General features: G+C 35.8%; 1 protein-coding gene across 1 annotated transcript in view; it reads right to left on the bottom strand.

Moving 5' to 3' along the window:
• LOC127945036 (synaptotagmin-6-like) overlaps window positions 1-1,845 on the bottom strand; it is a 42,370-nt gene extending 40,525 nt beyond the window's left edge. The window contains exon 1 of the mRNA XM_052541547.1: window positions 1,609-1,845. Coding sequence (XP_052397507.1) covers window positions 1,609-1,765 — 157 coding nt within the window. The 5' untranslated portion in view covers window positions 1,766-1,845. The remainder of the gene's footprint in view (window positions 1-1,608) is intronic.
• Between the last annotated feature and the right edge of the window lie 12,448 nt (window positions 1,846-14,293).

Genomic DNA, 14,293 nt, shown 5'->3' on the forward strand with positions numbered 1-14,293 from the left:
TTTTTTCATGCAGATTGCTCCTAAGAAAACGTTTCCTCTCACTTTCCAAACACAGCAAGCTGCTTGACATTTCCCTCTGAAGGAAACCCGACACTTGGTTTTAAATCTGCCCAACAATATAAGAAAAGAGCCTCTATTCAGCTTTTATCTGGCACTAGTGATTCACAGTGATGGTCCAATAACATGCCGTGGCATTTAGTGCCCCCGTGGCTAAGCCATGGATGCCAATGGTGGGCTGGAGGGCCTTCGATTTGCCTAGTGAGGTTAATACAAAGTGACAAGATTTTTGTCTACATTCACTTGACACATTTCTTCCAAGCAGGGGTCTGTCAACACATCGACATGGCAGAATGGCAAAAACAAAACCAGCCAAAAATACCTCCAGTCTGGCTGCAAGCAAATTGACTGAACAGAACAAATAATATATGAGAGACCTTCAAAAAGCCCTTATGTGTAAATCTCTCCTCAATTAATTTGTACTTTTTAACTAAAATCGTTATAGAATACATTTAAATATGCAATATACAAAAGATTAAAAGCAACCATTTTAGATAATAATTAAAAAATGTATACAAAATGTTATTTATATACTATAACTTATTTATTTTTTAAATGTTTTTATTTTTTATGCAATTATTATTGCATTATTGATCTGAATGCAAAATTTTTACTTGTGTGCACATTTTCAATGCTTATAAATATAACAAACATTGAAAACAGCCATTATACATTAGCTTTAAATGTATATGAATAAAACAATTCAACCTAATTTAATGTTTGATTTGATTAATGATTGGTTTTAATGCAATATTTTAAAAATATATAAAGAAAAATATGAATAATAAAAAATATGAATAATAAAAGATTAATAATATAATTTTTCAAACAATTGTTTTCTAATAAATGTAGCATGGTTACTTTTATTGCAATGCATTTTAAAAAGTTACTGCACTTTCATCTTCAATGATGTCATAGATGTGCACATTAATTACAACTATCCAAACCCCCTTATGTCACTGAAAAATTAAAATAATTTGTAAATGCATTTAAATTGTCAAAAAAGGCCATTTATTTTTGCTATAACAAATCAATGGGACCCCAACTCGAATGTTGAATCTATGCCTTTTACTAAAAACAAAAAGGGTTTCAGATAAGGCTTCCACACATGATCAAACGTTTTATGATTAAACATCTGATAAAAGCATGAACACACAGTCATTTTTCTGTCACAATGCATAAGCACTGTGTCAAATACAAATTATTTTTTTATCTCTTGGGGACACTTAAACAGTTATTGCCAAAGTCATTATCTTAACAGTATCATCTAATAGGAAGCTTTGTCTGGCAGTGCTGGCAGTTCTGGACTTAAATAATTGTTCCCACTACAACCCCCACACAGGAACGCAGTCAAGCCGTGAGTGATGCTATCCAGAGAGTAGGTCATTTTTAACTTGATTCCAGACTGGCTTTGTTTCACAGTTTCTGAGCCAAAATAAGAGTACTTCTGATTAAAATTAGATTCTCATTCAGAAAAACACCATCAATAAAAACACAGTCTGCTCTACATGCAGCAGAACCGTAACTCTAAAGGAAAAGACTGGTCATTACCCGTATCCTTGTGGTTGTACTCTTGATTGGACTTGAGAAAGAGGAACTCCTCACAGGTGTTGTGGTCCAGCCGTGGGCTGCCCTGTGTACAGAGGTCAACTATGAGAGACACTGCCCTCTGACAGATCATGTCATGCCCCTTTCCGGCAGCAGTCATGCTCCCTGACGCATCCTCGGTGTTACTGGCTCCTCCAGCGGGATCCGAACACACCCCCTCTCACCCACAGCGCCGCTGAAGCACCCACATGAACGCAAGTTTCTCCTGCTGCTGATTCTGATTGTTCCTCAAGAATGTGTGTGTGTCAGTTTTTATTTGTGCATTCATGTGGGTGTATCATACACATGTGTGTGCAGTGCTTAATGATTCACTAACGCCCCCAGGTATTCCAGAGATGGCGTTATTGCATCACATTTAATCTCAAGATCCACAAATGAAATGCACCAAATGAGTCCAGTGGTGCAGAAGGGAGGCTGTGATTATACAGCGCTGAGCATCTGCCTCCTTCAGCCCCTCTTTGCTCTCCCAAACAATTCCTGCGTCCTGTAATGAAAAGCCTCTCATTATGACCATTGGGCTTGTTTTTCTCAGGTCGATGTTTCCCTCAGCGCTGCCTCCTCCTCCTCAAAGCCTGTCCTCAGAGATCAGAGCCCTGTGTGCATATGTGTGAGCAGAGGGAATAGTGTGTGTGCTTGTGTATGTACCATTTGTGTCTTTAATGACACTTCTGTAGAGCGACTATGTGGTTGATTCATTACTCTAATTTCTGTTTTATGATGACTGTAACTATATGTGGCTGTTTGTAGTTAACTGTGTTTACATATTCCCTGCCGATGTGATATATAGAGATTTTAATATGTTCAGAGCACTCAGTCAACAGCCGTACTAACTTCATGCAACTGAACTGCCAAGACGAATCAGTGTTATGGGCTATTTTGTATCTGTAAAGTAAAACAGATACTGTAAAAAGGTATAAATATACCATATCATTGTACAAAATACAAAACAAATAATGAACAATCTAATGGACTAATTTAATTAAAAATGCAACTCCAACAAAGCCTCCACTGCACCATTGCACTGTGAGAAAATGGCAACCCACTAAAACTGACTAAAGTTGAATTGCCGTCTTACAAAAACAAAGTGATGACCAGCAGTGATGAGTTCACTGCGCTTTTTTTAAACACACTGAAATTAATTACTGATGACAATCGAGTTAAAACCCATAAAATCAAGTAGAAATGAAATGCTTTTGACAGCCTGTGGTTGTCATTTTTGATCCTGTAGACTTAGAAATAGTCTCTTAAAACACACTTTTCATATCATCACTAGCTTGTTTAATTTGTCTACAAAGATATGCAATAGTGTACATTTAAACACAGAAAGTGTGTTGCTGTTCCACAACAGTGCCATTTCCATCACATCACAAATAATGTATTGTGTTTAATGGCAAAAAGATTGTTGAAAAAAGAAATCAGAGCATTTGTATTGTCACCTTAAAAAACTAATATTGTTAGATTTTATACTGAACACGTACAAGTGTATTATATATACTATAACATTTTGTAACTGGATCAGAATCACACCTCCAGTACCACCATCAGCATCATAAACCTGCTTTTGGCAATGGCATTTTTTCCACTGACCACACAGGGTTGAGCAGTGCTTTTTTTTTCTGCATCATTAGATTGTTATTTCTTCTGGCTGCACTGATCTGATTGTGAAAAGTGAGGGACAACAGGCATTAGAGACTCTGCCACAGAGGAAAGGCTGAGGTGACACTTCAATTATTCATGCTCCTTCATGTTCACTAATTTCTTCAATAACTCAAATCACTCCATTGAGGCAATCTCTCTTTTCTATAACCTAAACAGAAGAGAACTACACCTTTTTTTTATTAGAGCAATTCCAGCTTAATAAACAAAGACTAATCAAAAACTGACTGGATCTGATTACAATCAACATTGGATTGTTGATCAAATGTTTCTTTCAGCTTTCAGATTTCTAGGAATTGGCCATAACTTGATTACAAATAAAAATATTCCTTTACCATTTAGGATGCTGTTTGTAGGTTTATTGTAAAGCTGCTAGTGTCTGCTTTAAAAAACTAAATATTGACACAAACCATAATCTCAGCATTGATTCAGCACCGTCATTTCATTTCAAACACAAATGATGTTGAAACACACACAAAAATTATTTTTAAATCGAATTGAAATATCAATAGCATTAAACTTATTTTTTTTTTCCTGAAATGACTCATAATGAAATGCCATGGCATTCTTTCAAAGAACTATTATTATTATTTTTAACAAAGAATTACAAAGAAACAGCAATGAATTAAATGTGACATTTTAAGAATTAAAATTAAAATTTATAAAAAACATATTTTTAATTTTTGATTTTATTTATTATTTATTATTTTTTACAGTAAATACTAGTGATGATTTTGTACAGACAATGGAAATATTTACACTACTTGGAAAATAATCTGTTTTAACATAAAAAAATTGCCCACCAAATTATGTCATATTAGGTCTTATTTTAAACTACCCCAAATAGATTTTTAGTTCAGATAACTAAAGTTAATTCCAGGAGTTTGGAGTTGGTCCATGAGCAGTGATGAATCTCTGAAGTGACAAGGCCGTACCTGCAGGTGCAAAACTTCTCTGTCTAGCTGTCACATGGCATACGAGGTTGCTTATTCCAATCATGCTAATCAAGTACTGTTTAATGGCACAGATAGAAATGCTGTATTTATAAACACACAGAATGCATTTTGTTCAAATGGAAGAATATGATGCAAAGTCAATTTGTGGCCTCATGTATACAAGGAAGAAACTAGGAAATATGACATCCATAAAACATAACCCTGACCGTGAGCAAATATAATCAAACCCCAGAGGAAGTGCATCCTATTTTAAACAAAGCTTACAGGGAACCATGCAGTAACCTACTGGAATTACATTTTCACCATCAGTTGGAAGCAAAGGATACGAGGGCAGCAGTTTAACTCATTTTCTGCAATCATATCACATTCTACGTTTACTGAAGCATCATATTTCCAACACTATACCTTCATCACTGTTGTACAAGGACATGAGTAACATTTGATTGCGTAAAACATGAGCCTTCATCTGGACTACATTTTGAACCCTGTAATCAAACATCTCCAACTGCATGCTAATTAATCTCTCTTAATAAACACCTCTTGGAGGATAGAACATATTTCTTTGCATCTAAGAGAATGATTTAACACTTAAGTGAATGATTTAATGTGGATGTGATTTAAGAAGGTACAATATTAAGAACACAATTTAAATATATATATATATATATATATATATATATATATATATATATATATATATTAGTGCTGTCAAAATTAGCGCGTTAACGCATTCGATTAATTTGAAATATTTAACGCGTTAAAAAAAAATAACGCAATTAACGCGGTTGCAGTTTTTTTTTATTTCCAGTTGTGGCCTATGTGTGTTCAACGTGCAAAGAAATATGGATAAGACCAAGGAAGGACTTTTAGACGGAAAGTTTTAGTATAAAACTCTGCCGGATTACTCTTCAGTCTGCCACAAGAAACATTACTCTTCATTTAGTCTGCCACAAGAAACAGCAACATTAAAATCATGAACTCAAATGTCATTGTTTAAATAAAAAAAAAAAAAACAATGACTGTAACAGTGCGTAAATCAGACCTTTCTGTAACGCTAACGTTAATAAGCTTAAACAAAAATAACGAAATAATTGTGTAGCGGAGTATTTTTTGAACACATTGCCGCGAACTGTCAATCACTCCTGTGCGCGTGCATCACTGTCCTCCTCAGCTGCAGCAACTTGCGCTCTCTCTCTCTTCATCAAGCTTTAAAACAAAAAGGGGACAAAAAGATCATATTGTCTTTGTGCATAGGCTATAGATTAATTAGATAAATGAATATCTAAATTTGTGCCTTGCCGTCTACGGTATTTTTTTAGAACTTAGAAAAAAGATGCTGCAGCCAATGAACAGCCAGCGGGGGCTGCAGGACGACTCAACCTCCGCAGACAGTTTTTAATGTTTATCAGACAATAAATACTCAAGATTTTGCTTTAGTATAACTCACAACGAGTTTCACACACCTTCTCCGGCCACGTTGAGTTGTTCACACTTAACAGTGGGAAAAGCGACACATGCGCTATTCACTTGTATAACTTAAGGGTGAATGGGTAATGTAGTTTCTGCTCTGGGTGGGATGAATTAGGAAGCTTGCATTGTGAAGGGCGCTCTGAAAATCGGCAGTGCAGGTAAAAAATTAAAACCTCTATTAAAACAGATGTCCAAATGAGCGTACCGGTACGCTACAAGCACGTTCTGGGCGCACGGAGAGGTGGCGGTACGCTCAAGAGCTATATTTGGAAGTGGCTGTACTGAGTACCCGTGCATACCGGCCCACTTAAAGCACTGGCAATGACTATACTTTGGAATTTTTTTGCAGTCCACTTAGAATTCAACATGGAAATCATTTTTGTTTTTTATTGGCATTGATTGTCTTGAAATTCAAATGGTACTTACATGCCTGTGTTTTTATTTCTGTAATAAATATGGCTTTCAAGCCAACAGTTAATTTGGAGGATATTGATGGTTTATTGCAGGTATGTTGTTTACATGAGAAAATCTGTGTTACAAGTTAAACAAAAATTCCAATAAACAATCATATTTTGAATTTAAATAGTTTCTTTGTCTTGAGTTTACATCAATTATTTACATTTTACATTTAAATATCCAAAAAGTTTCAGTCTTTTAATTGCGATTAATCGCGATTAATCGCGATTAATTTTAAAAAATTGTGCGATTAATTAGTTAATTTTTTTTAATCGATTGACAGCACTAATATATATATATATATATATATATATATATATATATATATATATATAAATCGTTTTACGCTACTGTTGCTATGAACAAGCTAATCAGTGGTTCAGAGTTGATTTTGCTTCAAGACCCATATTTTACATCAAATAAAATATCTGTCATACTAACAGACTCATTTATCATACAACAGTAAACAAAATATCTTTTAGTATCTTTCAAAATACCTAGAACGAGTGGTGGGTGAGAAAATGATAACAGAATGTTTTTTGGGTGAATAATCATTTTATCTACATTTTTTAGGAAAAAGGAACCCCTCTCTGGGTAAAATGACCCATGAATGAACACAACATGGAGGCTGAATAGACTGAACATGAAACATGACAGCTGCATAAACAAGCCATATTAGGCTACGTTCACACTGCAGGGCTTAATGCTCAATTCCGATTTTTTGAAAAAATTAGATTTTTTTGCAAGGCCGTTCACATTTCCAATTAAATGCTACCTTTTGTGATCTCCTGTGTGAACGTTACCGCCTACTTCAACGCAGAATTATGACGTTTGTAGCATATCAATTACGTACGGGTCGGATACATGTGGCCTGGCCGTTCAGACGGAGGTCGCATTTCAAAAGATCGGCTACGTATCGGATTCAGGACCACATACCCAAGTGGCCTGGGTCACATCTATTCAGGCCAAACCCGAAGGCTAGTATCGGAACCGGGCGGTTTACGAAAACATTTCCAGCGGAATGGCCGAGTGTGGTTACAGACGATCCAGGCTCCAATGCCAGCGAAAAATAAAAAGCCTCAGAGCCAAATACAAACATCCATGTTTAATGTTAGCTACTTCCGCAAACAACGAGTGACTTCGTTCACTGTTGAGTACTCTTCTGCGCATGCGGGTCACTTTTGGGTCATTTCACGTTCACACAGGAGATCGCAAAAGGTCGCATTTAATTGGAAATGTGAACGCCCTTGCAAAAAAAATCTTATTTTTTCAAAAAATCTGAATTGAGCATTAAGCCCTGCAGTGTGAACGTAACCTTATACATATGTACCAAAATCAAATAGAATTACCCCATTAAAAAGGTTTAATTGAATGCACAGCTTTTAACAGCTACAACAACGTTTGTTGATAAGCTAATGAAAAATTTATAAGATTTTTTGGGTTACAACCGACTTAAAACATTGGTTTGGATGACACAGGTGAAGTTACATAGGTAATGTGTCAAACTCAAATTTGGATGTAATAATTTTATTGATAAATAGCATGAAATATTCAAAATCAAAGCTGCACAGTAAGTAACAGATGCAATTGGTTATTTCCTTTCTCCAGCACAGTGCTTTAATTTCAGTCCAAAATGAAAAAGGTTGTACACAATCAACCTTTTTGATGAGAGCAAATGAAAGAGAGGAGCATGGCCAACATTGATTTTATCCAAAAGGAGATCACAGAGACAGGTGGAATAATGATGTGCTGCACTTTAAGGAAGACCAGACACTGAATATTACCCTCAAAGACAGAAGCTGATATTGAGGACACATGCTGGTCACCTGCTGCCTCAAATTTCAAGCAGCTGATTGTTTTGAAGTGTACATTTAATTCATTTTACAGATTAAGTTGAGTTTGTTACAATCTTTATCTCAATTTACAATCAGTCCTCATTCAATACAATCACAATCTGTAATATGACCAAAAAGAAACCATTGTTCATTGTTTTAATTCACATTCAAATTTAAAATCAACTAGGAGCCTCTCTCTCCCTCCAAATTTACTTTGTTATAAATGTCCCTGTCTCATCGTTGCTCCATCTTAGGCAATGTGAGAGATACATTGTAAGAGCATGTCAAAACTCCTTCACCTATCTGACTCAAACAAACCGTGGCATCTCCTGAGCTGAGGATGTGGAATTAAGTCAAGGCTGTGTGTCATTGTCATCTCAGATCTGGTAGTTTATACTTTACACTGCCACTGTTTGTTCAGGTGACTAATACAGCTTATATATTCCTTTTTATTTATTTATCAGAGACAGACATATAGCCACACCAGTGTTTTCCAATAATAACTGAAAATCAATAAGCACTGAACTAAAGAACTAAATTAAAATAAAGGAAATAATTTACATATAAATCTTCTAAGTAACTTAATCCACATGTGATGGTTGCAATGATAGAAGATTTGAAGTCATATCAACTGGACATTTAAATTACATTTCCTCAAATGTCAAGCAACCCCCCCCCCCTTTATTTATTTTAAAACACCTTATTTTTTCACCTTATTAACCTGGCTTTTGTTGCTGACTGATGTTTTCATGTCCATATTATGTGGCAAATACAAGTTTTAAAACTTTTATTGCACAAAAACTTTTCTCCCAAGTCTCCTGCCTAATTTGGCCAATGACTATAACGGCACCAATTCACCCTGGTAACTGAAAGCCTAGGATGGACATGGAAATTACAGGTGCTGTGCGGTCAGCCAGTGAGTCAACAGCGAGAGTCGTCTGAGTCTGACTGCACCGAAGCAGACAAGAGAGTGCAAATTTCCAATAGCAGTCGCTTAATGTTTGAAATCAGCCAGGTGGAATGATGTGATGTTTGGCTGTGATGCAGGAATGGGAGATTTCTTTTTGTGTGGATAAATATAACATTCACCACTGTCTCAGACAGGCAAGAAAACCAACATATCATAAACAAGAAAGGACACGACTAAGGGAAAACTAAATGTATTTGTAGGGGAACAAACAAAATAACTAATGAGTTAATTAATCAAACATAGGTGAACGAAATGACAATTAGGAGGTTAAGTAAATCTAGGTCACAGGGTAACAGTTTCCCAGCAGCCAGTACAAAGAAAAAGCAGAAACAGTCATAGGAAAGATCATGCAGAAAACTCAACCCACCTGCAACAATTAAATTCATTAACAGCTATCAAAAACTTAACTCATGTTCATATTTAAACCCCTGTACGAATAATTTTTATGGGTGTGTATTCAACTCTGTGTACTCTTGTGTCCATGAGGTTGATTTTTATAAAAACTTTCTTTGTAATGGTTATTTTTCTGTTAAATATATTTATTTTTTTTGCCATGCATTCATCACTTATTACCTTTTTTATCATATATAATTTAGCATTCTACCCTTGTCCATCTTAATCTATAGAAATGATACAAATATGAATTACTACATGGTTAAAACATGACTATGTAATAGTCTAATCAGAGTAAAACAATCAAAGCACTTAAATAGTTATTACATGTAATAATACAATTTTTTATATGATTTCATTGTGTGTATTTTGCATACATAGAATTATAGCTATGAAATTAGACATAGCACATCTTAGAAGAGTCAGGTATTTTATTTAAAAAGTGTTTGAAATCTACCAAACAAACTGCATCATTTGAGATGCATCAGTGTGATTTTTACTTTGAGTACCTTTGAAGACTTGATGACATACACCTCTGACTTTGAGCCAGACTGTTCCTTTCTTCTTTCCCCGTTATATAGAGAGCTGCAGGCAGAGAGGTGATTTGAGGGAGAGCAGCAATATAATAAAGACCGAAAGCAGAGTCAGAGTTCAAATGGAGTGTGAAGTTTTGGGGGTGTGAGAGAGAAACCTCATCATAACAGTGAATTACACGGGAAAAGATGAGGAGATTGCTATAGGAGTTGAGTTGTAATTGAATGTCTTGAACTGTGCTGACAGGAAAGACAGTGTTACCACTACCATATAATCAACATACCATAATTGAGATACCATATAATTAACATACTGTAATAATCAAAACAAAACGCATCCGTTTAGCAACTTCTTGAAAAGCATACTTGGTCTGAAATACATACTGATTCATAAAGGCACAGCGGTCGGATTTGAAGAGTTTAAAAGTGAATGAAACAAACATTTCAGACTCCTTCCCAAGCTGTGTGTCTGAAGAACTCAGACTGAATCTTTATCTGCAACTTTGCCAAAGTCAGAAGCCTCATCAAAATGGTTTAGTCAATGTGAAGCCCCACTTTATTCCTGTTAACGATCAGTTGACTTCATTCTCTGCCCACTGAGGCTGCATTTTAATGACACAGCTGTGTAGTCGCCCTGTGATGGGCCAGCTAATTGAAGGGTCCTCCAGAGGGTGAGGCAAAGCTGTACTTCAGTCTTCTCGAAGTCTCCTGGGGTGTAACATCTTGTTATTTTGTCATGACAGAACCAGATCAAGCGGCAGACACGTATTTGTACAACCAAATTTGATTAAAATAAAGGCTGTTCTTTCTATTCATGAAAGAATCCTTAAGAAATGTATCAGTTTCCACAAAAATATTACGTAGCACAACTGTTTTCAATATTGATAATCTTAAGAAATGTTTCTTGAGCAGCAAATCAGCATATTAGAAAGATTTATGAAGAATCATGTGACATTAAAGACTGGACTAACTTGGCTGCTGAAAAACATCAGTGACCTTTCCATCACAGGAATATATTGAAATGTTTAAATATATTCAGTTATATTAAATTGTAATGATAATTTACAATATACTGTAATTTTTTTAAATCTAATAAAAACAACCTTGGCCTTTTACATACATTTAATAGCACATTTTTCTGTTTAGAGGTCATGTGTGAAATGTGAATAGGACCTGTTGTCTAGTAAGTGTTTTGAGACATTTACTACAGAAATGAGTAATGCTGCGCTGTCCTTTCCTTTGATTGCCAACAAGATGATTGATTGCATCGGATAAAGGAGTAAATGGATGGATGAATGTCTGTCGAGTCTGGACACTCTGTGGAGGCCGTTGTTCCCTTTCCCAAGTGTGTAAATAAAAGCACAGATTCTGAAAAATGTGACCAAAGAACAAGAGTAAACACTAATGCGTTTTTGACAAAATGAAGGTGTGTGTGCAATAAATACATTTCTTGTGCAAGTGAAGGGAAGTGCTAGTCCCCCTAATGTGACTGAAACAAGATAAATTACTTCCATCCCATTTCACAAATGTTGGGACACATCAGGGGAATTCAGTCAAAAAAGCAAAGACCAAACTCCGAGTCAAGTCAAGTTAAGCCACCTTTATTTATATAGCACTAAAAAAAAGATTGTGTCAAAGTAACTGAACAACATTAATTAGGAAAACAGTGTGTCAATAATCCAAAAAGGCAGTTCAACACTGAATTCAGTGATGTCATTATTTAGCTCAGTTCAGTTTAAATAGTATCTGTGCAATCATTTGCAATCAAGTAAATGAAGTATCCCCAACTAAGCCAGCCAGAGGCGACAGCGGCAAGGAACCAAAACTCCATCGGTGACAGAATGGAGAAAAAACCTTGGGAGAAACCAGGCTCAGTTGGGGGGCCAGTTCTCCTCTGACCAGACAAAACCAGCAGTTCAATTTAAGGTTGCAGTCAGATTGTGCAGAAGAATCATCTGTTTCCTGTAGTCTTGTCCTGGTGGTCCTCTGAGACAAGGTCTTTACAGGGGATCTGTATCTGGGGCTCTAGTTGTCCTGGTCTCTGCTGTCTTTTAGGGCTTTAGAGGTCATTTCTAGTTGCTGATCCACCATCTGGGCTGGACACGTACTGGATCCGGGTGACTGCAGTGACCCTCTGATCTGGATACAGATTGGATCTGGTGGCTACTGTGACCTCAGAATAAGACAGAAACAGAATAATATTAGTTGTTCTGAGGTTTTGAATATGCTAAGGAATTGGGATACATCAGGAAGATTACTTACAAAGCAGTCTTTTGTGGTAGAAGTGATGGTTCTACCATACTTATAACAAGTAGTAGAATTTATAGTTTATAGTTTTATGCACAAAACTAAATAATGATCTGTGATATCATCGCTTGGCTGCATAATTTCAGCACTATCAACATCAATTCCATGTGACAGTATTAAATTTAGAGTCAGTGGAGCCTTGCAAATGATCTTATTCTGCCATGACTACAGAGAAGCTGACAGAGAGAGCCGAAGGAAGCCTACACATCAGCTGATGGAGATTTATCAAATAGAACATGTGTTTAATGAATATATATATATATATGGACTCGATTTAATCACTGAACAAAACGAGGGACACCTGCAAGATATAGAAGTTCACAAACCATAAGTTACCGTGTCAAATGACTAGAAAGGGTTTCAGCTACATCTCTGCTGACACTTAATGAAAATTCATCTCATCTTCAGAATTTTTTCTTTTTGTTTTTTTTCAGAAGAAAAACATAAACACAAGAACACAAAAAAAGATATTTGGAAGTACTGTTTTTGTACACATACAAAAAAAAGTGAGTGGGGTCAGAAACAACATTTAAATTTTTAAAAAATTCTTCTTATGAGTCCACAAAAGAAAGTCATCGTTTTGGAATAATAACAGAGTGAGTAAATGATGATCGTTTACATTTTTGGGTGTACTATTCCTTTAACCTCTTTATCTGTCTCAGAAATGCATATTATCACCATGAGGGTTGAAACAGCATAAGGTTTCTAAAGGTGAAGAAAATAGCAGGATAACTGAATTTGCGTTATGAACAATACCCACATCGAGAATCCATTGTAGTATTTTAACCTGATAACTGTCACTCACGTTTTTGAAGATAGACTTGAATGTGCATGATACACACCTAAATTTTTATATTTCATGTCTGAAAACATTTTGTATGCTTTGTGGGTTCAGAGAGCATTTCAGGTCAATTAGACAGAGAATCAGCTTCCATCAGTGCAGCCCGAGGAAAGTAATGAGGCATAAGGATTGTTTGAGTCAGTTTACAGAGTTCTGGATAAAAATGACTTATTGTATCTTAGATGAATACAAACCTCCAGTAATACTAACCTGCAATTAGTCTTTCACCATTACTGACTAAATTAGTAAAAGCCAGAAACTGCTACAACTATTCCTGCTTCTGACCTGATATTTTGGGCACAGAACATTTTAAATCAGAGTTAAAACATTTCCAAAGCAGCAGCCTAAACAAGCACATTGACATTCAGCTTCAAGGTGAAGGGCAGCTGTAAATTTATTTTTTGCTGTCAGCCGAAGATGAAAGAAGCTGGACCTTCTTTTAACTGACACACAGCCTTTTAGTTGAAGAATAACAGCTAACTCCTGTCCCCAAGCCAGGCCATCCACATGGGAATCAGTCCAGCTTCCATTGGGTCACCAGTCTCCAAATTAAAAAAAGCCAACGGTACTCTTGCTATCTGAAGGACAATAAACCCCAGGCCCGAATAACTAATCATGGTTAAATAAAAGAATAAAACACTGATAAATGGAGGTGTAATAGCTAAACTTTAGACAAACTTCGGGAGCAAATTAGCAAATTATCTGAATTTTAACCACTAATAGTTTGCACCAGGGAAATAAATTAACTACAACAACCAACAACTGTACTGTTGTATGATTTTCCATGATCTCAGCATGATAATTACTCTGGTGTTTATTGCTGAATTTTGAGCTGTACCTTTTCTTCATGATTAACACATTTGAACATAAACATTTGGACCATGCTGAAGTACTGAATATATATACCATCAGTCAAAAGTAATTATTATTATTATATTGTGATATAATGTATAATATATATATATATATTATATATAAAAAGATGAGAAAAACACATTGCTATTCTTAGAATAGCTGAGACAGTCCTCAGAAGTCCTCTTGAATTCCAAGCAACACCCTTGAGCATCACCTGATGATAAACGTTTCCCTGGAGATTTACGAGTTCAGGTTGGAATGCATTAACCCCTTCAACCAGGCTCTTCAGTGAGTTTTACCATCAGACGTGGACTGACACACACACACACACTTTTCATATGATTGTTTCTGAGTGC

The sequence above is a fragment of the Carassius gibelio genome, chromosome A23, assembly GCF_023724105.1.
Source record: "Carassius gibelio isolate Cgi1373 ecotype wild population from Czech Republic chromosome A23, carGib1.2-hapl.c, whole genome shotgun sequence".
NCBI lineage: Eukaryota > Metazoa > Chordata > Actinopteri > Cypriniformes > Cyprinidae > Carassius > Carassius gibelio.